This window comes from Euwallacea similis, chromosome 35, assembly GCF_039881205.1.
Source record: "Euwallacea similis isolate ESF13 chromosome 35, ESF131.1, whole genome shotgun sequence".
Lineage (NCBI taxonomy): Eukaryota > Metazoa > Arthropoda > Insecta > Coleoptera > Curculionidae > Euwallacea > Euwallacea similis.
Genome location: NC_089643.1, coordinates 1,886,406 through 1,913,951, shown reverse-complemented (window position 1 = coordinate 1,913,951; position 27,546 = coordinate 1,886,406). Strand labels below are relative to the sequence as shown.

Sequence of the window (27,546 nt, the reverse complement as noted above, 5' to 3'; positions counted from 1 at the left end):
TGAGCGTACCTGATTTTTGGACTACCCCGTATACATGAATTTACCATAAAAAAAACCGCAAGAAAAAATAAAAATGGACGTGTCCGAGAATTTTGGCCACATATGTTCGGCATCTTAGTTATACGGACTGTTCCATTCAAAACTTCCACACTGTATAATGTTGTGTAAAAGAGTATTACTCCTTTACACATCTGCAAAGTATAGACCGTATCCCTGAGTGGAACACCTTAGCATCTCCTTGTAAGGAAAATCATAATTGAGAAATATGAACATGCAGAAAAACAAATTGATGTTGCGAGGAGTTTGAGCTTGCATAAATCGATTGTGTCGTGAATTGTTACTAAATTTAGAAAAACAGAATTAGTGATTGCCTCAAGAAATCCAGAACGTGCAAGAAAGACTACAAGAAACACCGATAGATGTATAATCCGAATGTCTAAAAAGTGTCCATTTCTATCATCAACACAAATAAAGTCGAATTTAGAACAAATGAAACCTGAGAATATCAATTCGAGGACAATAAGAATGTTGGTAGAAAACGAACTACATGGTTAAAGACCTGCGTAAAAACCTCTACTATCTAAGAAGAATGTAAAAGGCCCGATTTAATTTTACACAAATCCAGTTCAATTAAACAGTAAAACAATGGAAACTCATAGTTTTTCGTGATAAGTCTAAATTCAATTTATTTAAAAATGATGGATCATCTTATGTTAGACGTCCTGCAAGTGCAAAATTCAAAAAGAAGTTTATTACACCGACTGTGAAGCATGGTGGTGGGTCGATTGTGTTTGAGATGAGTCCACTTCATCACATAGAAGACCGCATGAATCGTTTTACATATAGGGACACATTGAATAATAATCTTGTGGCGTATCTTGAAGAAATAAGGCTGTTAAAAAATGTTTTCCAACACGATAATGACCCTCAACATACAGTCGTGGTCATATAAATAGCACACTGTTTATTTTTACAATAAAATATCTAAATGTTAATGTTAAATAAAAAAATTTAATTACTTTTCATTGATTTGTTATCATAGAATGCATTTTTAGTTCAAAGCAAAAAATTAATTCTATATTTATACAGTGAAATCTCTAATAACGGACACCTCTCTTGAACGGATACTTTGCCTGGTGCCAAACACCTTCCATTAAAAAAGCATTGCAACGATTCCTTTTTGAGCGGACTCTCTCTTGTCCGGACACGGACAGTCGTTTTTAGAACATTGAGAAAAAAAATCTCGCTTGACCGGACACATAAAAATTTAAACAGCAAACAAAGATTGGTAATTTTTTTTTTATTATCGATAAATTTCATTTATATGACGGTTCGGCGCTTTGGCAGTCTCTTTAATGTATTATCGGCATCAGCGTCAGCGTCTATTCAAAAGGGACCGATTTATCATTTGAAATATTGAAAATTTAGCAACCCTTGCTTTATTACATATATGAAAGGCAGAAAAAGGCATCTGATAGAACAGTGTATATTAAGAGTTGTTCACCGTTTGATCGTTTCATATTTCTAAATATGGCGCCAAAAGTACAAAAGCAATTTTTATCATTGCAATAAAAAATTAAAGTTCTTGAAGTACATGAACAAGAAAAGTTAAGTGTTCGGCAATTAGCAGTACGTTTTAAAATAGGTAAAACACAGGTGGCAGAAACTGTGAAAAATAGAAAAAATCTTATGGAGAAATGGTATTCCAATACTAACGTCGACGAAAAAAGATGTTTTTTAAAGTCTCAGGGTCTAAAAATTGATCAGTTATGCTACAAGTGGTTTGTAGAGTCCCGGAATAAATGGATTCCATTAACAGGTACGTACAAATATCAAATTCTTCCAATTCGTTAATTTCCTTAATCGTTATTATTTCTACTAAGGTCCATTGGTACAAGCAAAAACAAAGGAAATTTCAGAAACGTTAGGAAACAAAAATTTTAGTGCTTTTACTGGTTGGCTTAATAGATTTAGAACTCGTCACAATATAACATTTAAAACAGCATCGGGGGAGTCTGCTTCAGTGAATCCTGAGGATGTGAAAACTTTTTGGAAAAATTACCCTCGTTAATAGAAAAGTATCCACCAAGAAATATTTACAATATTGACGAAACAGAGCTTTTATTTAGAGCTTTGCCAAATAAAACCTTAGCTCTAAAAAAATAAAGATGTTTTGGTGGAAAACTTTCCAAAGGTAGAATCACTATCTTACATCGTGCTAATGTGAATGGTGAAAAAGAACCACTCCTGATAATTAGAAAAGTTATTAGGCCGAGAGCGTTTAAAAATATTGACTTAAACAAACTTCCAGTGATATGGAAATTTAACACTAAAGCTTGGATGACCGGTGATATAATGACAGAATGGCTAAGAGGCTTTGACCGAAAAATGGGTGCTCAAAAACGACAGATTCTATTATTTTTGGACAACGCTTGTTTGCATCCCAAAGAAACGAATCTCAGAAATATAAAATTATATTTTCTTCCTCCAAATTGCACAAGTGTGTGCCAATCGCTGGACCAAAGAATTATCAAGAATTTCAAATTTCATTCCAGGACTTTATTATTGAAACACTTACTGGTAAATATCGATGATGCAAATTCTGCACAGAATTTAGTCAAAAAAAAAACTTTATTGGATGCAATATTCTGTGCATATAAAGCATGGAGTGAAATGACTAGCGTTACAATAATAAATTGTTTTAACAAAGCATTTCACACTGAAAACCCAATCTTAGAACAGTACGATGCGGAAGAAGAACTTCCTCTATCCCTACTAGCGGAGATATATAAGAAAAAAATATCTTTAGGTATAACGGAAGAGAGCCTTAAAGAATATTTTATTATGGATCAGAATTTATTTGTGGAAAAAACGCAAGAGGAATCTGTTTCAAATTCAATTTAAAAAAATATGGATGTTCAAAAAAGTGAGTCAGATGAGTCCAATCGTAACCAAGAATGCGCAGAAGAAATAGAATGCAATATTATTAACACCTACAATGAAGCAATTAATTCAGTTAAAGCATTGAGAGCCTTTTCTTTACACCAAGGAGACACCAAAGCTTTAAATTTTTTTGTTAAATTTGGAAATACACTTTCAAGAAACTTTTTTGAAGAAGAAAACTCGTCAAACTACGTTAAATGAATTTTTGTCTTAATTATATTTTAAATGTTTGTTTTTTCTTTAAATAAACAATTCCTACATTTAAATACATATTTTCTTTGATGATTTTATATAATAAAAAAAATCCATTATATCTGAACTTTTTTCCCTTTGAGTGGACACTTCTCTTGAATGGACAAAATTTCTGGCACCGTCAGTGTTCGCTTAAGAAGGATTTCACTGTATTTTGGTAGATTTTTAGTAGTTTAGTACTGGCCATACAAATAGCACATTTAAACATTTAGGGTTTAATTATTTTTTCCACGAAATAATTTCATTAAAAGTAAATTAAGATTAATTCTATAATACTTGACAACTATTAATATATGAATTTTTTTCAAAAAATAGTGGGTAGAAACAAACATTTTGGTTCAGAAAAAAGAATGTTAATAGTTAGACTTCAAGAAGGAAAGTCTATAACAGATTTCCAAGGCGTTGTGTTGTTCATATAAAATGGTGTACAATGCTTTAAGACTTTATAAAAACACTAACAATTTTGAAATTTGAACAAATTTGAAAAAAGAACGAGCTTCCAGACCGCGAACAACCACACAATGAGAAGTTGTGCTAATTGTACGGATCTCTAAAGCCAAACCTTCTTTAACGTCGGTGGAAATTAAACGCCAAATTCTTACTGATTACCAAAAAGTTATGTCCGCCCGAACAGTAAAAAATTTTACGACATCACAAACTTCGTGGATGCATTGCTAGGAAAAAGTCACACGTATCCAACCGAAATAAAAAGCGCTTAAATTTCGCAAAGAATCACTTAAGTAAACCCCTTCAATTTTGACGCCAGATTCTGTGGGCCAATAAATCGAAATTCAAGAGATTCGGAAATAATGGGAAAATGAATGTTCGGCGTCCACCAAATTCTAATACCAATCCTCACTATACCATTAATACAATCAAACACGGCGAATCAGTAATAGTATGGGGTGCTATTTCCTAGTATGGCGTTGGGCCAATTTATCAAATTGAGGATATTACAGATCAATTCAAATATAACGCTATCTTGACCAATAGAGTCATATGCTTTTGAAAATGCCGATTAATTATATATTTATGCAGGACGACTTCAAACATATTTCGCGATTGGTTAAACGGTGGATAGAAGATTTTATTGAAGTTTTAGAATGGCCTCCTCAAAATCCTGACCTGTATCTTATCGAAAATGTATGGGAATAGGTAAAAAGAAAAATTAAAGATACAAATCCTTCCAATGCGGACGAATTATGGGAAAACATCAGGAACGTTTGGAATTCGATTTCCACTGACTATATCCAGAAATTAGTGGAGTTAATGACATCCTAATTAAATGCTGTAATAAAAAATAAGAGCCATCCCACTAAATATTGAAGATCTCAAGTGTATTTACCTATTTATTTTCTATTTTTGACGAGTGTGATATTTAGTTCGCCAGCCATTTTTAATTTTTTTTGAGAGGACTGTTGTTTTTAAATTTTTTTTGCTAATAAAGTTTTACAATTCCATAAAATTTTGTTCAACCTATTACTTTTAAACAGAAATGTCATAAATGACTTAAAGTTTCAAAAAACCAAGTGTACTATTTATATGACCACGACTGTAAATAAAAATTTGTCAGACTAGTTGATGAAGTAAAACATTGGAGTTTTGCCTTGCTATTGCTATCACAATCTCCAGATTTAAACCTTATTGAGAACTTGTGGGATTATATTGACAACCAAATAGGGCACAAAAACCATATTAATTTAAATGACTTGTATGCAGCACTTCAAGAGGCATGGCAAAATATCAATAACAGTTATATTGTCAAATTGATAGAATCTATGTCAAGAAGATACGCAGAAGTGAAACAATGGGATATTACACAAAATATTAATATAAGAACAAATATTAGCTTGCAAGTTAGATTTTAGCTGTTACTTATATCAATTTAGCAAAGTTGCTAAGTTTTTGTCTAACACTAGAGAAATAATTTTTTTAAATTTTTTACTGGGATTGTTATTATCATATTTGCATACACAATAAACAGCAATATTCCGATCAACAGTTGTATATAAAACATATTTTATAAACATATTTTCGATTAAGGCAATTGCGCCTAGACAATTTAAATTTTAAAAATTTGCTATAATTATAGTCACTACTGTATATTGACTTTAACAACCATCTTTGCCTCTTTTTCTTGCACATTATTTAACATTCATTCATTAGAAATAATAAACATGTAGCATACAATGAATTTGATTGCTTGTTTGGTAAGCTGTCCAGAAAATACGCATTTCATGATTTTTCGCCCCAGGGTTGCCAATTTCTTCTTTTTTATCTTATGCCCAAAGGAGCTTTAGCACCACTCAAACTCGGCCACTTGCATTTTCACATATTGATTAAGTGCAGTAAAAATCGCTCTTCCGCTACAACTCAAATAACTCGGCCTGTAGCTGTTCGTGCCGTTCAAGACTTGTTCGGACCTGTTTACCCTGCTGCACGGTCACTACAGTATTAAGCACCGAAGCCTGCGTCCCAGAGGTGTAGGGCTCTATTATAGACAAGTTGTTGTTGTGTTGCTGTTTGAGGCGAGATTGTGGTCTGCGGCCATGTTGGTCTGATAATGGTACGTCAGATCCAAATCTATGATAAAGGAATAACGACAGTTTTTTAAAATCTTTTTGGACATCCATTTCTACCAGTAGTTATTAAAATTAGGATGCGGACAACGCTTTTACGTATAATCTTTACGTACGGGTACCTTATGTATTGGCCGCGTACTTATCATTCAATGCATTTTCCTTTACATCTTCCTTTTAAAGAAAATTCAACTTTAAAACACTTTGAAACTAAATTTCAATATATGAAATAAGTGTATCATTAAACTGAAAAAATTAAATTTGCTGCCACAACTCAATGAAAAGTTAAATATTTTGAAGGCTTAGTGACTAGATTGAATAAGTATCATTAGTTATTATAATATCTAGTGTTTTCTTTCCATTTTGTTTGGGACGCTATTTTCACTTAAAACCAAATAAAAAGCTCTTTCAAACAACTGTCAAAACTGTCGTTCTTTAGCGATTGACACAAAGAATTTGGTAAGGATTCAGATAAAAACTAACAAAAAATGAAAATATTTACTACAAACAAGAGAAAAAGTAAAAAATGAAGGAAAAGTGTTTTTTTAATATTTTGAGAGTTAATCTTCAGAGAGACCACAACCAATTTCCATTAAAAAAAAAATGTTTGATAGTTCCTTCTTACATCACTGACAAAGAATAATTACATAATTATCTTAGCAACAATTATTTAATTGAATGAATAAGAACAAAAGTCATAAAAATTTTGATAAATATGAGTCGTCGAACATTAACAAAAAATTTGGAATTTTGACTATTGTCATGAACAGTTTATATTATACAATCTGGGTCATGACAAAATGATCTCAACAGCAATGAATCCACAAATAGAAACCAAAGGTAATTCAAGAATTATTTAACTGAACAAAGACAACTAAACTTACTGGCTTGTGCTGGTCACCTTTTTGACCACCTCCTTCATGCTGGCAATGGAAGCATCAATCTTGCTCAGGAAATCACCAATATTTTCATCATCAAAGCTGTTACTCCTTCTATTGCTGCTTGACACAGATGTGTCACAGTTTTGGTTCAAATTATCGCCACTGATGGGGCTAGACAAGGATGACTGTGAACTCGCTGGCTGGTTCTCTACAGGAGTCAACAGCTCACTAACATTATCACTTTGGGGTATTAATAAGAACTCTCTGAGAAACAAGCTGTCAGATGCCCATAGTTTATTTGCTCGCCGTATTTGTTCTATCTAATAAGTACTGTTGCAGTCATTGTAAGTCAATTCAATATTACAAACATACTCACAGTTACATTATATCTAAGAGCGATGCCCTGCAGCGTGTCCGTGTTGCTAACAAAATGTTTTGAATAACTCTCATTCCTTGTGCTGTGTTTGCTGCTTGTGGAGCCATACTTCTTTAAAGATCTTGCACTGTCTCGGATGGAGAGCTTCTCGTAAGAGCCCCGGTCCATACTCTTGCCGAACGAGAGCAAGGACATGGGACTGAAACAGGGGGCAATCTAATTCTCTTGCTCTCTATCTACTTTCTACTACAACAAATATACACTGGCACTAGGCTGGAAATAACTTGGGACAAAATTTGAGTGAGTGTTTGTATTTGCAATGTGCAAAGGTGTGTTGTAACTAAGCAGCGTTATCACATCTGGATTCGAATCGTTCGATCTGCGTGATAACGCGTACGAAAACGCCGAGAAAATTCGAAAAAATCCACACTTTGAACACTCACATAGCAACTTCGACCTTTTTTTTGGTTGTCATCTTCATCCTTTCGTTACACATCACCCCTCTGTCCCCTGTTCTACCTACTACTCCTCGTTCTTAATTACTGTCACTGTCAAGTCAAGACTGTCAAGAGAGGTGTCAGAAGTTCTCACGATGTTGCTTTGGTCCAAATTGGTCTTATGTTAGTTCAGCAAAGTCAATAGTTGGGTAACTACTTAAATATGAATAAATGTGAGCTAATGTAATTTTTGCTTTGAATTTCTAACATATGCAAAATTATTGTGTCTTCTAAAACCTATCTGCACTTAACTGTGACGTTGCCAAATGTCAAGTCCTCCGCCTCCCTCCTCTTCCTTCTTTGAGCCCATATGATTGGTATATAATCAGCTGATTAATAGAGATCAATCTGATCTAGATCTGTCTTTTCAATAACCTCTTTGAACTCTTGACACTAATTTTTAAAATTGTTAACAGTAATAATAATTTCATTTTCATTTTTATTATTTTTACCAAAGAACAAAATTTGCAGTGTGATTATATGATCATATGAAATGAACCGCAAAGAAGCACTCTCCACGTTTATCTAACAAATCTACCAAAAACTATGGTCAAGCTGAATAGTGGCGTGGACTGGCGAGATAAAGCCCCTCAAAAAATTTACTTTATATTAATGGATTCTGCTTATTTTAAGGTGTCTTGGTTTCCTTTGACGGGTACATGAACATCGCCCTAAAACAAATTGAAGAGTATTTTGATGAGTAGCTTAAAAACAAATTTGAAGGTGGCTTTATATGATGATTATATGTGTTGTATATCAGCACCCAAAAGAAGAGATATTGAAACGGCATTATACCCAGCTGAACTTAACTCTAAAATACTAATGAGTTTTTATCACATGTTAATACTAATGTCTCATAGATTTACAATGCTTACACCAATAGAGCCATGAAACAATTACCTACTAAGATACTATTTCGTCGACATTCAGCTTCACAATAATCAGGAAGGTACTGAAAGATTGGTGGTTCACGATCAAAGGAAACCTTACAAATTCGGATAAACAAAATCGAGTGTCGTAAAATTTACGATACATTAGAATTCTAGGGTTAAATAAGACTGGATCATTTTGTTTAAATTTTCATTTATTTTATTGCCCCTATGGAAGATATCTCATCTAATCAAAAATAACCTTATTGTACTTAAGATACAAGTTGTGTTGGCAAAGTTTAAAGTTACCCTCAAAATAATAGTTCCAAATATTTACACACAATACTATTTCCATAACATCATTTTTTTAGCCCCCAGATTAGAAAAAAAAACATTCAAAAAAGCAAGATTAAATACTACAGATTATCTGAATATGTAAGCAAAAATTCACCACCTCTTTAATAAGAGTACTCCAAAAGAAGTGTTACTTATAACATATTTTTTCTCAATGCCCAAGCTGAAAAAAAAATGATTTGAATAAATAATTATTTTATATAAAGATTTCATGTAGGAACTAAAAGGCCCATATTAAATAAAATGTTGTATTCTTTATATGTTTGATATGATATGCAATTTTTGGTCACAGTTTTGCATCTGTTCATGATTATAAAATCAATTTATGTGTTACTGCTGCAACATACCAATTATCCCCTTGGTCCATGCTCATATTTTTCAGAAACTGGCAGCTGCATGTTACAAAACACTTTCAAGGAGGATAGATAGCTAAGTAAAAGACGTATTAAAACTTACTATTGATTAAGTCTGATCTCTGTGTTCTATGTTTGAGGAGATAACCTGATTATGAAAAAATGAGGATTTTATATTCATTCTAATACTGTACTTAGTAAATTTTAAATGTAGTTCATGTGATGTTTTGCCTTAGCTAAATTGATCAAGATAAAACATTCACTTTATATTACTTATTGATGTCGTTTTTATAATCTGAGCCTAATTAAGCTGAAAATAAGTTTTAAAATAACAAAAATTTTGCTTCACCATATTGTCAAAATGCATTATCTACAAAGAAATATAGAGATAAACAAAAATAATTGTTTTTTCTAATGAAGATCTAAAAGTTCACTCAGCTCGGCGTAAATAACACTGCTGCATTGCAGTTTCATATAAAATTGGCAATGTTCTTTAATATGGTTTTCATGAATCAATACTTTTTAACAGGCTCAAATAGACTCTAAAATAATTGTACTAGTTACTAAGTTCTAGAAACCCGTTCAAAATCTAGTTATTATTATTTTCATTAAAATTAACGGGAGACCTAGAGTTCTAAATATCTCATTGTCAGAAAAATTAAAGCAAACTTAGAACAATAATCTTCATTGAAGGTGCACTTTAATGCTATTTTCAATTAATCAAATTTATGTGGTTTACATAGTTCTTAAATTTTTACTAAATATACAATACATAAGTGTAAAAATCTCATGAGAGGACAAAGATAGAAAAACATAATATTAAAAAGCTTTTATTAATATTAAAATAAAAAATAATTATATTTCATTAATATGCAGGGCGTCCCAAAAAAAGTACAGTAAATGCAGGGGAAAATAGATTATGACTAATATATTATACATATAAAGAACTTGTGCCTAAGACAAAAATATTCAGGGTTATTTATACTATGCGGCACGTAATACTGTGGGTAAAACACGAAGCTTTCAGAAAAGTTTTACTTTTGGGCTATATAGGGATCTATTATGGTTATTTTTTAAAATTATTTTCATATTGTACAGGGTGTTCCAAAAATCCTAAAAGTATCAAAATTATTTTTTTATGAAACTCTCTATATATTATTACATTTTTGGATTCTCCCATCAAAATATGTGTCTGTTTTCATAAGGTTTGTAATACCTAAGACTTAAGATTTTTAAAGTAATTGGAATTTTATCAAAATTTAACCTAATTTTCATGTTTTAAATATTTAAGAAGTATTTCAGTTATGTATGTAAGCGTAATTTACAGTGAAGTATAACAACAGATCATATTTTATATCTTAATCAAAATAAATTTGCCACGTTATACAAAGGGAGCCAAAAATTAAAACTAATCAAATAAGAACTTTAAGTGGCTATAACTTGATTAATTTAAATACAACGCCATATTTTTTAACTTACCAGAAAATGGAATTTTTAGTTACCTATCAAATGGTGTTAAGAGTGTTCATAGCTAAGTGTTACAAATTTTTTTTTTAAAACACTGCTAATTCTGGACAATATTTGCGGAGTACCAGTTTCAAAATCATTTTCCACATCTATTTTTATATCGCGTGACGTTGTCGGAGGCATATTGTAGACAATTTCTTGTATGTATCCCCACATGAAGAAATCTAGTGGAGTTAAGTCCAGGGATCTGGGGGGACAATTTTCAAATCCATTTCTTCTAATCCACCTGTTATGAAAGTTGACATTTAAAAATTGCTGAACCTTGCGATGTTAATGAGGCGAAGTTCTATTCAATTGAAGTCACATGATGGTTCTAATAGTAGAAGGTATTTCTTTTAATAATACTAGAAGTTGGTGTAAAAGAAAATCTAAAAACAATATACCATTTAAAAGTCCTTAAAAAAAATATGATTTAATTAAATATAGGCCCAGCATTCCACCCTACATTGTATTCATGCCCATTCGAATTAGAATAGTAATGAAAAAGTTGTGTCTATTCACGAGAGCATTGTTATGAATAATACATTCATCGCTAAATAACTCTCCATCAAAAAGTTTTCATTTTCTGCAACTTTACCCAATATCCACATGCAAAATTCAGTCCGGTTGTCAAAACAATTTCCATAAGGCTCTTGGCAAAGCTAGATTTTATTAGAATAAAAATAGTGTTTTTTTTTAAGAATTCTTGAAATATTTGCTTGACTAATGTTGGTAACTTTAAATACACTGACTTTCAAAAAAACCGCGACACCAAGAAGAACACATCGTACACGTTTGAAATTCTGGCATGACGTTGGGTCGGGTAATAGATAAAAACGATCAAAATATCAAAAGAAAATTATTGTGAATAAGTGAAAAAATTTAATAATAATTTAATAATGGGTGGTATCTCCTCTTAAATTAATACATTCCTGTAAACGACGTGGCATGCTTAAAATTAAATTGTCAATATCTTCCTGTGGTATTGTATCCCAGCCAATCTGCACCTGCTTGCGGAGTTCATCTATGGTCTCTGGAGGACGAGCTAAACGTTGAAGTCTCCGACCCATTATATCCCATACATGCTCTATTGGGGACAAATCTGGAGACCGAGCTGGCCAAGGCAAAGTATCCAAATTTTCAGCTTCTAAATACCTCAAAGTATCGTTGGCTACATGTGGTCGCGCATTATCCTGTTGAAATGTGCTTCCAGAATGGTCGTGCATGTATGTTAGAGTAATTAAATATTTCACCAATAGAATTATAAGTTGATCCTATTTCTTCTTTTTCTGACTTAATACACTAGGCTGATGGCCCAGTGTAACCCGATATTAATGATGTTAATATAAACAAGGGTCTGAGCGTGGTTCAAGGAAAAAGAAGGAAGGGCAGTTAGAAAGATGATTTGGTTCGGGCCTCTTGGCTCCAGATGAGTTTTTCGGTTTTTGTTTTTTTTTGTTGTTGTTGTTCCGTTGGAAGGTGGAAAAAAAATAAAGAGTGCTGTCTGCGGAATAGAGTCTCATTTTAATCTACCTACTAACATGTATGGTACAAGAACCGGTTCTAAGACACTATTAATGTACCTCTGAGCATTTAATCTATCATAAATGAAAACAAGAGGAGACCGACTACCATACTGGATGGCACCCCAAACCATGACACCTGGTGTGAAACCAGAATGACGCCTTTCCAAAAAATCCAAATTTAATTGCTCTCCTCTGCGCCTTCTAACACGTAACCGTCCATCAGATCGCCATAAACAAAATCGGCTCTCATCACTGAACACGATTCTTCTCCACTCATCCACCCATTGCACTCTCAGACGACACCACTCCAGTCGGGCCACCCTGTGGTTTCGTGATAATGGAAGCCGACGCATAGGACGATATGAATTTAGTCCAAAACTTCGAATTCTGCGATACATCGTACTAAGGGAGACCCTTCGATTTAGGGTGGCTACCCAGTTAGCACCAAGAGACGGAATTGTTTCAAACGGGGCGCCTGTCGCTGAACGACGAAGTCGCCGGTCTTCGCGTTGGTTCGTCATTCTTGGACGGCCATTACCACGATGACGATTTACTGACCCTTCGTTAGACCAATCTCTCCAAGCTCTTAGCACTGTTGATGCGTTTCGATCCAATCTACGTGCAATTTCGCGGAAAGGTAAACCTGCCTCATGCATACCAACAATTCTTCCCCTTTCAAAAGGAGTTAACTGCCGATAAACTGCATTTTGGCGTACACGAGGCATTTTGCACTACCACACATTTAATATGGTACTAACAATAATACCTTTATCGCTATCCGCCTGTAAAAAAATTTGCAAAAAGAACGATCGTCACAGATAAAAAAGTAAAGAAAAACTTCATATCGCATTAAAATACGAACTTGAAATTTTTATCATTTTTTTCTCTTTACAAGTCTAAAATCATACCAAAATTTCAAATACATACAATGCGTTCTTCTTGGTGTTGCGGTTTTTTTGAAAGGCAGTGTATAAGATTTTAACTAATATTTCGATTTTTGATAACTAAACCAACTACTGTAAAGATATTTTCTTCATCTTCAATAAAAAATTTTCTTGTAATGGGTTTTTTTTATAACTGACGCTTCTTCTTTGCTGAAACTGGTGCAATAATCTCTAAAAAAACGACTAGTTTAGGATGCTCTTTTTCGAGAAACCTTTAAGCATGAACTCGAGAAATCAACAAATAATTCTTATGAAATGTTTCGAGAATAAAAACCATGCCATTACGTTCTTTTTTTGGACATATCTTTATTTGGCTATGCAACATCACAACAATATTCAAATAATAATAATCTAAATATCTAAAAACCAAACTTTTAATTGCCAAAACCTAAAATGAGGAAAAAACAATTATTTAGTGTATTCAATGAAAATACGGAGACTTACAGTGGGTACAGAAAGTATTCGTACACCTCACTAATAAATATCTAATGTTCTGTATTCACTGATATATCGTTCGAAACCGTATTATATAAAAATTTTCGGTTCTAACAGATATTATAGTAAATGTGCACCTAAATGTTACCTTTTAAATTGCGCTAATTTTTTTTTATTAACATATTTTGGATCGTCTGAGAAATATCAGGTCAAAAAAGTATTCGTACACGAAGATAAATTCAAATGTTTAACATTCTTTATTCGCTTGAACTTGGAAATCTTGACATTAATAGTTTATATATTGTCAATGTGTTGTAGCTGTAAAGTGAGTGCATTATTAATTACTAAAATGCCTCGAAAATCTGCTGAACTAAGTCTTGATATGCGTAATCTAATTGTTGACCTCCATAAAGAGGACAAATCTTTACGTGAAATAGCCAAACACGTTAAAAAAGCCCATAGTACGGTTCAATATATTATACACAAATTTAGAAATACGGGAAATGTACTAACAAGAAGCCGTAAAGGAAGACCAAGGAAAATTAACAACCGGCAATGCAATTATTATACATTATCCGGAGCATTAAACAAAATCCATCGAAAAGTGCTGCAAAAATCGCATCAGATTTGGAATCTACTACTGGCGTCAAAGTATCTGCCCAATGTGTTAGAAATGTTATAAAAGAAGTTGGATTTAATGGCCGAGTAGCTAGAAAGAAACTTTGGATTAATGAAAAAAATCGAAAGAAAAGAGTGCAATTTGCAAGAGAGCATTTAAATAAGCCAATGGAGTTCTGGCGAAGGGTCTTATTTTCTGAAAAAAGTAAGTTTAATATCTTTGGATCAGATGGACGTGTATACGTCTGGAGGAAAGCGGGAAACGCTATGAAAAAACAATATTTAAAGCCCACTATGAAACACGGCGGCGGAAGTCAAATGGTTTGGGGTTGTATGTCTTCGGGAGGCGTTGGCAATCTTCATTTTATCGATGGAACCATGGACAGGTTTATGTACCGCGATATTTTAAATGAAAATTTAGAGCAAAGTGCCATTAATTTGGGAATTGCAGACGCTTATTGGTTCCAATAGGACAACGACCCGAAACATTCGTCGAAACTTGTTCAAGAATGGTTACTGTATAATGTGTCCCATGTGTTAAAAACTCCTCCACAGTCTCCCAACCTCAATCCCATTGAGAATTTGTGGTCACACTTAGAGAAGGAAATTAGGAAACAAATCATCTCAAACAAACAAGATTTGCGAAGAGTTCTTCAGGAAGAATGGTCTATCATATCTAGTGAGGTCACTCAAAATTTAGGATCTTCAATGCCAAGACGCTTACAGGCTGTTATTGATGCTAAAGGGTATCCAACAAAATATTGACAAACTTCCATTTCTTTGATATTTCATTAAAACTTTATGTTGTGGTACTGGTACGAATACTTTTTTGGATCATATTTTCATTTTGAAATAAATATGTATGTTATACTAAAACATATTACTGTCATCCCCGAATTATGTTATTGTATTCCAATAGATGAAGATTGGAACTACTTTAATTGCACATTTAATTAAATTTACTATTTGATTAAAATTAGTTATATGGGTGTGACTGTGAAAACTCGAGGTGTACGAATACTTTCTGTACCCACTGTAGCTATAAACGGCCTTAGATAGGTAACTAAAAACTATATTTTCTGATAAGATAAAAAATATGGCGTTGTATTTAAATTAATGAAGTTACAATGACTTAAAATTTTTATTTGATTAGTTTTAATTTTTAGCCCTCCTGTATAACATGGCAAGTTTATTATGATTAGGATATAAAATTTGATATTGTTACACTTCACTGCAAATTACGCTTACATAACTGAAATACTTCTTCAACATTTAAAACATGAAAATTAGGTTAAATTTTGATAAAATTCAAATTACTTAAAAATCCTTAAGACTTAGGTATTATAAACCTTATGAAAACAAACACTTATTTTGATCGGAGAATCCAATAACGCATTAATACACAGAGGGTTCCATTGAAGAAAACACAACTTTGATACTTTTAGGGTTTTTGGGACACCATGTATATGAAAATCATTTTAAAAAGTAACCATAGTAGACCCTCGTATACCCTCAAAAGCAAAACTTTTTGAAAGCTTCTCATTTTGGAAACAATATTCCATACCGTATAGCGTTAATAACCCTCTATACAGGGTTATTCACCCAACTCGTTCATTAAAAGTTTACTAGAATCTAAAATGATATGAATTTGAAAAGTTAACCACGACGTGTACTATTAAAAAAATATATTTTCAACTTTCTGTTACTTCCGGTTTAACCGGAAATAGCTATCAATTTGCTTATTTCAAATGGGAGCTCCCATATACAGTGAAATCTCTCATAAGCGGACACCGTCGGGACTGTCAAAATATGTCCGGCTAATAGAGGTGTCCGCTTATGGGAATTTGTAAATAAAAACCAAGGCTATTTCATTAAAAGTCTGTGTTTATTATTAAAACATAATATAGTTATTAATATTATATTCCATAAGTGGAGTATTTAAAATAGAAATTCATGAACATGTAATGTACCCTTAGGCTACGCCTATGAATTTTCATTACTTTGGTGGTATGTCCAGGATGGCCATATGTTGGGAACCCATTATCTTCCAATAAGGGTTACCCTTCATAAAAACTTTCACTTCTTTTCCTCGTCAAGGCAAAAGTCTAAAATATCCACATTTTGCTAAAATCTCACTATAGCTACAACACCCCCGTAAATCATCTTTCCTTACCATTATCTTGACGTTACGGGTTAAGGATTTAGAAAGTTACCATCTGTGGATTGTCTTGTTAATTGCCTAAAACCGGAGTACGCCTATGGGTACTGACCCCCAGATTTGGTACTTAAGATACCCCGAAGCTTGTAAAAGGACCATAACTATTTTGACCATAACCATTATAATAATATAACTCGACGCTCCCGGAATTTTGTCACTTCCCTCATTAACTCTTGGCTCTCTCTATTGAAATATCAGTTTAATCCCGAGATCTTTAGTTTTGCAAACGATTAAGGGTTGTGTGTGTCACAACGAGTGGAATAAAAATCTACCAAAGTGTTCCCGAGTTTTGTTTCGCGAGTTCCATTACACTATCAAAGATGATAGTTATTACCAACATTGTACTTTTTTAGTTTTTTTTAGTGCTAATGATGTTATTTCAAAATTCTTTGAATGGATGAAACTGAAATTCCCAAATCCTTTTTTGTATATGTTGTTGAACTTTGCAGGGATGCATGAAAATAAGCCAGTGTCTTTATTACATTACCCTCAGCACTAGTTACTGGTTTAGGAACATTTTCTGTAACGCTAACTTTTCCGAATTGCAAAGAATTTTAGATTCAATTCGCTTAAATTTTGTTTTGTTCATTGGCGGCAAATGGAGATGACGTTCATACACGGCAAGTTCTTTTCAAAATTTTGTAACATTCTTCGTGAATATAAAACAAATTGAGAATATCAGCGTTTGTGTATTCTTTTATTTTGTATTTAAAATTTTACTTTTATTTTGCTACTAATAGCCACCAGAAAACTGAAAACGTACAATGCTGGTAATAACTATCATCTTTGATAGGACAATGCATTATTTATTTTCCTGTGGTCTCACGTGAAGAGTAAAAATTTACCAGAACAAATATATGTATACTACTATGTACAACTTTGCTTCCGCCGTTTTTGAATAGATGTATGTAGCGGTAAGTAATGATCGAAATAAATAACCCCATGTGGGCATGCAGGAGCCTTGGGCACCTGTTAACATAACCTCATAAAAATATTAGTCTATTTGTGTCTTCATCATAAAGTTATTCGCGATTGAAAATGTCAGTGTACGAGCCAAATTCTCGTCATTTGCGGGAGGTTTTACTTTTCTGCTTCAATATGAAGAAATCTGCTGCTGAGGCTCATCGAATGCTCTCAGATACTTATGGGGAAGCCACTATTAGTGAAAGGACATGTCGTGAGTGGTTTCAGCGCTTCAAGAACGGTGATTTTCACGTCGAAGACCAACATTGCGGTGGAAGAAAGAAGGTTTTCCAAGATGCGAACTTGGAAGCATTACTTGACGAAGACTCGTGTCAAAGTCAACAAGAATTGGCACAATCATTGGGAGTGACTCAACAAACAATCTCAAAACGCCTCAAAGACATGGGAATGATTCAGAAGCAAGGATATTGGGTGCCGTACGAGTTGAAACCAAGAGATATTGACAGGCGTCTGTTCGCTTGTGAACAGTTGCTTGCAAGGCAAAGACGGAAGGGATTTCTGCATCGTATTGTGACTGGGGACGAGAAATGGGTTCATTACGATAATCCCAAACGCAAAAAGACTTGGGGATATCCCGGCCATGCTTCCACGTCGACGGCCAAACCGTCTATTCATGGTTCCAAAATCATGCTCTGTATTTGGTGGGATCAACTCGGCGTAATATATTATGAGCTGTTACAACCAACTGAAACAATCACAGGTGCTCTTTATCGAACCCAATTAATGCGTTTGAGCCGAGCATTGAAAAAGAAACGGCTGCAATACAACGAGAGACATGATAAAGTGATTTTGCAGCACGATAATGCTCGACCCCATGTTGCGCAAGTGGTCAAGAAATACTTGGAAACATTGAAATGGGAAGTCCTACCCCACCCGCCATATTCTCCTGACCTAGCTCCTTCTGATTATCACTTGTTTCGATCCATGGCACATGGGCTAGCTGACCAACACTTCCGGTCTTATGAAGAAGTAAGAAATTGGATAGAATCGTGGATCGCTTCAAAAGATGTCCAATTTTTTCAACACGGGATTCGTATGCTGCCCGAAAGATGGGAGAAAGTAGTGGCCAGCGATGGACAATACTTTGGATCCTAAAGGTATAATTAGTTTTTTACAATAAAATCGCGAAATTCGGAAAAAAAACGGCGGAAGCAAAGTTGTACACCTAATAGTTTCATATAAAATTTAATTATTTCGAAAATGGTTTGGAATAAGTATAGGTTACGTTAATACAGTTCGATAGAAAATTATATTCTCTATTGAGTACTGCTTAAAGTTATAGGGTGTCCTATTAAAAAACAAACTTCTGCAACTTCAAAAATGTGAATGTTAGGAGCTGCATTTTGGACACTTTGTATAATACTAAGCCATATAAATAGCAGAAATGTAAAGTTAAGACTATGTGATGACATTCTGTAAAATATGAAGATTATATCTTTAATAACTGCAAAGGTATACAATTTTAAAATTGGTCATTAAGAGCACATTTTTAATTCAAGGTCAAATATTTCAAAAACAGTAAGAGCTAAATATAAGACATTATACTGAAATTATGTCTCAAATATTACATAGAATTTAAAAATAAAATAATATATGGGAGCTCCCATTTGAAATAAGCAAGTTGACAGCTATTTCCGATTAAACCGGAAGTGACAGGAAGTTGAAAATATAAAAAAAAAAAATACACGTGGAAGTTAACTTAATTCTAAATTTTCAATTTCGTATCACTTTTAGATTCTAGTAAACTTTTAATGAGCGGATTAGTTGAAGAACCCTGCAGAGATATTAAAAAAATCATTTCCTGTGGGGTGGAAAGGAAAAGCTATAACAAAATTCAATGTTAAACCTATACGAAATAAGTAACAATAAAAATAGTAATAGTAAAGAGCGATTGTGTCCCAAATAATGTTAATTTAGGTTTCTAATCCATACTAAGGGTATTAAGCAAATATTAGGCGTGAAGGAAAGTAATCCATGTATTTTGTTAATAGATGGCGTCCAACACAATATCTTACAATGTATTAATGATATAGGGTCATATTTATAATCATTTGAAAGGTCAATTTGCTTAAAAAGAATACATTTGGCAGTTTAATACTCGGTTGTTTCGTTCAAATGTTATAGCGCGTAAAAAAGGAGGTGAATAAGGAGAAAATCCACTATATTTTACAATTTTATTTCGGTAAAGGTGAAAAAGCAACACAGACCACCAAAATTGTAAATGAAGTTTATGGATCTGATACTGTAACAGAAAATAATGCGCAATTCTGGTTTCGGCTATTCCGTTTCGGAAACTTTGATGCAAAAGAAGCTACACGCTCTGGAAGGTCACGGTAAATGTCGATGAAATAGTTGAAAAAGTGAATGAAGACCGGCATATAAGCGGTGTGGAGATTGCGAAACAACTAAACATCAGTCACACAAGCGTTTTGGATCATTTGAGAAACTCGAGATACACCAAGAAACTCGATGTTTGGGTACCTCATGCTCTGACTCAAAAAAATCTCCTACATCACATTTCCATTTGCAAATGTCTGCTGAATCGTAATAAATTTCTCAAACGTATGGTGATTGGGAATGAAAAATGGGTCATTTACGATAACAATATCCTCAAAAGATTGTGGTCAAAAGGCGGCGATACGCCCCAAACCATCGCTAAAGCTGGATTGACGTCCAGAAAAGTTTTAACATGGGTTTAGTGAGACTGGAAGGGGATCCTTTCTTATGAGCTGCGCAAGTCCAGCGAAACACTTAATTCGGAAGTATACTTCCAGCAGTTGGAGCGTTGGAACCAGGGATTCACCAGAAATAGCCAGAATTGACCAATAGGAAAGGAATTATTTTCCATCAAGACAACACCAGGCCGCATATGTTATCGATGACGTACCAGAAGCTCCGAGATATTGGTTGGGAGGTTCTCATGCATTCTTCATACACAGAGTATTTCAAATTCGACCCTCACCATTGGGATCTCGGAAACTAGAAGAGATACGAAAAAGTTTAAATGGGAGCAAAGTTGTGCAATCTAGCGCTTGATCGAATACCATTTTCAAAATTTTAATTTTCCGAGTACTTCCGAAGATATCCGTGAAAAACTAAAAATTGGAGAATCCATTTTAATTTTTTTTAGCGTTATTTGACAAAGAAAGTTAAATCCGTAAGCACATTTTCTTTGCCACTTTTTCTCAGCTATACGGTGACATACTCAGATTTGCCATCCGACGTTTCATCTTTCGGTTACCATTATCAACTTTATTTTATTTTATGGACGCCATATTGCATTTTTCGACAGAAAAATAATGCGTTTCATTCTGATTTCATTGTTTAGAACTTCTTATAATTTACATTTTTAAAAGCCGAAATATTTAAATAAAAAGAAATATTACATAGTTGGCCTTGACTCCATCGAAAGACTTTCTTTTGTTCGCGCTATGACAAAATTTCTCAAACGAGATTAGAGCGTGTGCAGATTTCCAATGAAAATGAGCTTGAGAAATGAAGAGAAATGAGATATGTTAAGATTTTACTACAAATTTGATAGGAACAGTACAAAAACAGCTCAAATGTATTTTAAGTTATATCCGGAAAGACAACAACCGTATAGAACATTATTTAAAACTTTGAATGAACATTTAGCTGAGTTTGAATGAAAATCTTCTTCCATTCTGCTTTCATACTTCATCCAAGGTTTTTCAAAAGTACCAAACTCAGCAAAATGTTCATCCAAAGTTTTAAATGTTTTATGCGGCTGTTGTCTTTCTAGATATAACTCAAAATACATTTGAGCTGTTTTCGTATTGTTCCTATCAAATTTGTAATAAAGTCTTAACATATCTCGTTTCTCTTCATTTCTGAAGCTCATTTTCATTGAAAATTTGCACACACTCTAATCTCGTTTGAGAAATTCTGTCATATAGCGCCAACTAAAGAAAATCTTTCGATGAAGTCAAGGCTAACTATGTAATATTTCTTTTTATTTAAATATTTCAGCTTTTAAAAAAGTAAATTATAAAAAATTCTATATCAATGAAATCAGAATGAAACGCACTATTTTTCTGTCGAAAAATCCAATATGGCGTCTATAAAAAAATAGTTGATAATGGCAACCGAAAGACGAAACGTCGGATGGCAAATCTGAATATGTTATCGTGTAGCTGAGAAAATGTGCTTACGGATTTAACCTTCTTTATCAAATAACGCTAAAAAAAATAAAAATGGGTTCTCCAATTTTTAGTTTTTCACGGATATCTTCGGAAGTACTCGGAAAATTAAAATTTTGAAAATGGTATTCGATCAAGTGCTAGCTTGCGCAACTTTGCCTCCATTTAAACTTCTTCTCCTCTAGTTTCCGAGATCCCAATGGTGAGGGTCGAATTTGAAATAACTTGTATGGTAGTCCAGATATAGTACCAAGCTATTACCATCTATTCAGGTTGTTGCAAAATTTCCTTATGGGTGTAAAACTGACTTCAAGAGAGGCCTGTGAAAATTATCTATCCCAGTTTGTTGCCAGTAGGAACAAAGACTTTTATGAAAGAGGAATTATGAAACTATCTACAAAATGGCAATAAATAGTCGAATAAAACAGTGCATATTTAACTTAAATCCATTAATCCTAATTGTAATAAATAAAGGTTTAAACAAAATATAAAAAACATGGATAACTTTTCTTCAGACCTATATCACTGTTCAATTTGTATATTCGCGAATCATTTTTTAAGAATTTTTGTCCGTAAAAAATCGATCTGCATTAATAAAAATTTATGTAAAAAGCCACTAAGTTAGGACAATCAGCCCCTAGTCGTAATGTATTATAAGAATAACAAATATGAACATGTATATGAGCGCTAACATCTATACAAAGCGTTTTAGGTTTTAGTAGCAAAATTTAACAGCCGATAGAATTCGTAAAAATAATAAGAAAAATTCATATGAGCTCGTACAGGGTGGTCCATGTAAGATGGTCCTCTACTTTATCTGAAAAAAAAAACATTTTAACGCTTCGTTGCCGAAATACAGGGTGTTAAAGTTTCAGATTTTTTAAAATTTCATTACACAGCTGCCTATGTTTTCCAGATATCAATTTAAAATTTGCATATACATTACTGTTTAGAATCTACACGATTTGACTCAACTAACAAGCCGTTGTGAAAATCTACAGGTTACTTTTTTAAGGGTCAGCCCTCATTTGACTATCCCAAACTTTACTGTGAGGTATCACTGATTTTCAGTGGCCTATATTTTGAATTCCTTGTTCATTTTAGAAACTTTTTTGCCTCTTGGATTTTTTCGTATCTGTCACCGTTTTTCCATTATTATGGAGAAACAGCAGATCCCTTAAATAAAAAAAGTAAAAGCCCAGGTCGTCCAAAGTTAATTTCAGATATAGATAAAACAACATTAGTAAAACTATGCAAAAAAGATCGAAGAAATACTTTAAGGCAAGCAACAGTAGAGTGGAATGAAGTAACCAAATTAAATGTTTCATGCGAATGCTGTCGCATGTCGATTCATACATGTGGGCTAAAATTTTATAAGGTTAAAATATAAATAACAAATTAAAGGAGTACCCGCAAAAATGAAAATTTTCTTGTAAGCAAAGGAAAACCCTCTGCTAACGTCGAAACAAAAACAAAACAAGCTTACATGGGCAAAATTAAAATTTTCTTGGTCGGTGGAAGATTGGTCCAGAGTAATTTTTAGTGATGAAACGAAATTCAATGTTCAGTATCTACAAAAGTTTGCAAACATGTAAGAGCAAAACATGAATTATGAGTGTAATTCATTTTTGATTGGCATTGCAAATTTTTGATAAACGTTAAATGGGATCTGTTGTCTTTCAAGAATAATTGTTTTGAAATTAAATATGTGCATAGTAGAGAAGTAATAGATGTATTAGCAAACTGAGTCATAAATTACAACCACATAAGTTTGGAAACAAGTTATTTGTGTTCGTATTTTATAGAAAATCCTTTGTTTTTCAATACAAGTCTACATCGATTTATGAGGAATCAACGTATTTTGTACGTTTCCGGTAATAATTTTTCCCACTCTAATGTAATAGCTTTAAATAGGTTGTCTTTATTTGTGATGTGGGACCTGATTTTCCTATCAAGTTCATCCTACAAGTTGTCAATGAGGTTGAGATCTGGTGACTGCGCCGGCCATTTCATTACGTTAACATTATGATCCTCAAACCACCTTTTAACAGTTTGAACCGTATGTTTAGGATCGTTATTTTGTTGGCATGTTCACAACAACGACATATTTTCTTCGGCAAAGGGTAACATATTGTTGGATAGTACTTGTATCTCCATATATACGTACTGATCCATTACACCTGTAATTCTAACAATTGGAGTTGGATCTGATCTTAAAAAGCATCTTCACACCATTATCCCATCACCACCATGTTTAACTGTAAGTAGTTGATATTTAGGGTCAAACTTCTTTCCCACAGGACGCCTTACGAACTTAATCCCATCAGTGCCAAAGAGTAGGAACTTGCTTTCGTCATTGAATAATATGGTGTTCCATTTTTGATTTGTCCACGAAAAATGGTGGCGTGCAAATGCGATTCGCTTCTTGCGATTGTTTGAAGAAATTAGTAGTTTCTTTACAGGACGCTGTCCAAACAACTCAGCCTCCATTAATCTAGGCTTAACCATTTCAATAGAAATATCTTTTACTAACTCCACATTTGCAAATTCGTCGTGGATTTGCTTTGCCGTTTTTTTTTTGTATTTTTTTGGGAAATTCGTTTTATTAAACGGACAGTATTCATCGAAGTTTTATGTGGTCTACCAGATGTTAACGCAGGTTTTACGGTACCTCTTTCTTTATATTGTTTTATAATTTTTGACATTGTTCTCCGATACATATTGAAATTATTAGCAATATTTATTACTTTTTCGCCTTGTTTATAGGTATCAACTATTTTACTTTTCAAATCACAAGATAATAAGTTTGTTTTAAGCACGATAGTAAGATATTGAAAAGATCTTAACAACAGACACTTTGCTACTAAATTCTTTATCAAGCAACAGTATAGCAACTCTGTTTGTATATGTTTCTAAACTTATTTGTTTTTCTTCTTTAGAAAAAAAACTATATTTATTTTTAATAATATAAACAAAGTAATGGAAAACAAGAATATAGGAAAATATAGTACAAGATCTGATGATACCAAATACATTCTCAATTGCATTTGAATGAACCACCTAATATTTATTTCTCATAATTTAACCACTTTCTATTAACTTTTCCAAACTTTTGTGAAAAACTGTATGTGCTGATGATTAGCGCTAACACTAACAATAAAGCATTCTACAAGGTCTGTTTAAAACGCACAGTAAAATTTCTTAAAGGAGTGATGATTTGGGATTGTAAGCCAGCTGCAGGATTAGGATGCTTTCAGTTTATTAATTAGTAATGTGAACGCTGTAAAATATTAAAAAAATCTATAAAACACCTTGCTTCCCAGTATCCCAAGACTAAACGTTGGCGACAATTTCATTTTCCAATAGAATGGGACGACTTGCCATACCGCCAAAACTACAAAAAAAAAATGGTTTGGCGACCACAACCTTAATGTTCTATCTTGGCCCTCAAACAGCTCAGACCTCAACATAATCGGAACAGTGTGACACAAAATGAAGCAATGTTTAAGAAATAACCCACAACGCACATTGCCCGAACTTAAGGCCAAGATAGAACGGATTTCAAATGATTTTATATCGGAAATGTGCAAGTCACTAGTCCAGTTAATGCCCAAAAGAATACTAATAATAATAAAAGCAAAGGATGATGTTACTCCATTTTAGAGCAAAGGTTTCGATTTTGTCGCCTTATTTAGTTGCTACGTAATACGGACATCTTTATGGACAATTGAAAAAAATTAAAAAGTATTAGGTTGCTCGGAAAGTAATTTCGTTTTTTCCCAACAGAGGACTTAATTGTACTTTTTCTCAGCCAACTTCACGCTTAAGCCACATAATCATTATAAATTTTGACAGCTGATATAGCAAGGCTTACTTGTCAAAAAATTCGATTGATTCTGCGCAGTAGTTTTTGGTTGGTACCATTTCAAGTATATAAAGTGAAAAGCAGCGTTTTCGGCATATTTTACTTTTTTACTATCGAAAAAGTAAAAATGCTATTCAAGCAAGAAAAAAATTATCCGATGGGTATGGAGAAGATGGAAAGAACGCCAGCGCCAAAACTTATTTGCAAAATTTCGATCCGGCAATTTTGATGTTGGAGATACACCATACTCTGGAAGATCAGTTGAAGCTGATGAAGATACAATAAGAGCATTAATTGATGTAAACCGACGAATAACAATATGTGAAATCGCTAAGAGGTTAAATTTATTGAATTTGGCAGTTCATGATCGTTTGAAACGCCTAGGTTTAGTCTCGAAACTCGATATATAGGTTCCTCTTCTTCTTACGGAAAGAAATTTGTACCGTAGCGTTGTGATTTGCTTCTCAAACGTCAAGAAAAGTATTAATTTTTAAAGCGAATTATCACTGAGGACAAGAAATTCGAAAATCGAAAAGGTTTGTTTACAACAATGTTAAACACAAAAGATCATGGAGTAAAAGAGATGAGCCGGCTCAAAGCACTTCGAAAGCCGATATTTATCAAAAAAGGTGGTGCTATATGTTTGGTAGGATTTTAAAGGAATAGTTTTCTTTTTTTTTCAGCATCTACCAGACAATACAATGATCAATTCTGAAATATACTGTCATCAGCTGGGCAAATGGAATGATTCACTTAAACAGAAAAGGCCAGAATTGATCAATAAAAAAGGTATAGCATTCCACCAAAATAATGCGAGACCTCGTACAAGTTTGTTAACTTGCCAAAAGCTTTTACAGCTTGGATGGATTATACTGCCGCGTCCACCATATTCTCCAGATCTAGCACCGTCTGATTATTATTTGTTCCGGTCTCTATAAAATTTTCTAGACGATAAAACCTTTACTTCATAGGAGGAGGTCAAAAATCACCTGAATCGGTTTTTTGCCAGCAAAGAACAAAAATTTTATCAGCGTGAAATCATGCTACTGCCAGAAAGATAGCAAAAGGTGGACCAGGAATGGACAATATACAGCAAAGTATAATTCAATAAAATGTTTTATTTTTTGAGTTATTTTTGATTCAAGTTATTATTAATCTATTAACCTAGGATAACTATACAATAGAAAATAATTCCATAATAAATTAACCGTAAAAGTACTGTAACTCTCGAAATTAATCAAATATTTGTAGTATTATCGAAAATTCATCCTAAATCGAAATGTTGTTTGTTAATACATATTTATTGTTGGTCAAAAACCTTTGTTTAATCTTTGATTATAATCCTGAAACACATTCCCATCTTCGAAAGCAAACATAAAATATTTAATTGTTTTTACAATTCTCATAAGACCATTCATCGATTTTGTGAGTTTCAATCGTGTTATTAAAATAAATTATTAATAATGATTCAAAATTTCCGCAACATGTAAAACAGTAAGTAAGAACGAATTTTGATTTTGATTTTTGTTGACAACTTTAAATGCAATACGATATATTAATACTAATGGTTTTATAGTGAAGCCGAAGTAAAAAAATATTAAGAAAGCCATCTTAAATGAGCTTCCTAACGTTTTTTAAGTGAAAAATATGGATGCTCATTAGGGACTAGAAGTAATATTTGAAAAATGAATGCAATCCATCTGAAAGGGATTGAAAAGAATAAAGCTGGTCGTAAATCAAAACTTTCGAAGGCCTACAAACGTAGCATTATTCGTTCAATTCGTTCAGGTAAATTTGATAATGTCGTTCAAATACAACGGAAGCTTAGATTTAATAATATTGATATCAGCGTCGAAGGAGTTCGCAGTGTCTTGAGGGAAGTTGATTTGCGAGAAAGGACAAAGGTTAAAAAGCCATTATTAGGAAAGGCATAAAAAATTGAGATTAGCCTTCGCAAGAAAATATGCCCACTACATAGAAAATGATTGGTCAAATATTGTGTGGTCTGACGAAACCAAAATTAATAGATTTAAGTCGGATGGCAAAGAATAAATGTGGAAAAGGCGAAATGAACAGTTACAGGTAAGACATAATAAATAAACAATAAAATTTGGAGGTGGTAGTATAATGGTATGAGGATTCACCGTGTCAAAAGTAGTTGGTTTAATTCAGAGCATAGAAGAAAG

General features: G+C 33.2%; 1 protein-coding gene and 1 pseudogene across 1 annotated transcript; one reads left to right on the top strand and one right to left on the bottom strand.

The window, feature by feature from the left end:
* Nucleotides 1-5,326: 5,326 nt before the first annotated feature.
* LOC136418516 (lysM and putative peptidoglycan-binding domain-containing protein 2-like) lies at nucleotides 5,327-7,603 on the bottom strand. The gene is made up of 4 exons (XM_066404599.1): nucleotides 7,475-7,603; nucleotides 7,032-7,230; nucleotides 6,659-6,975; nucleotides 5,327-5,778 (listed from the first exon to the last, which is right to left on the bottom strand). Exons 1-4 carry the CDS (start codon nucleotides 7,525-7,527, stop codon nucleotides 5,562-5,564), a joined length of 786 nt encoding a protein of 261 aa, XP_066260696.1. The 5' UTR covers nucleotides 7,528-7,603; the 3' UTR covers nucleotides 5,327-5,561.
* Nucleotides 7,604-8,021: 418 nt separating this feature from the next.
* LOC136418517 (U6 snRNA-associated Sm-like protein LSm6) lies at nucleotides 8,022-8,310 on the top strand (annotated as a pseudogene).
* Nucleotides 8,311-27,546: the final 19,236 nt, after the last annotated feature.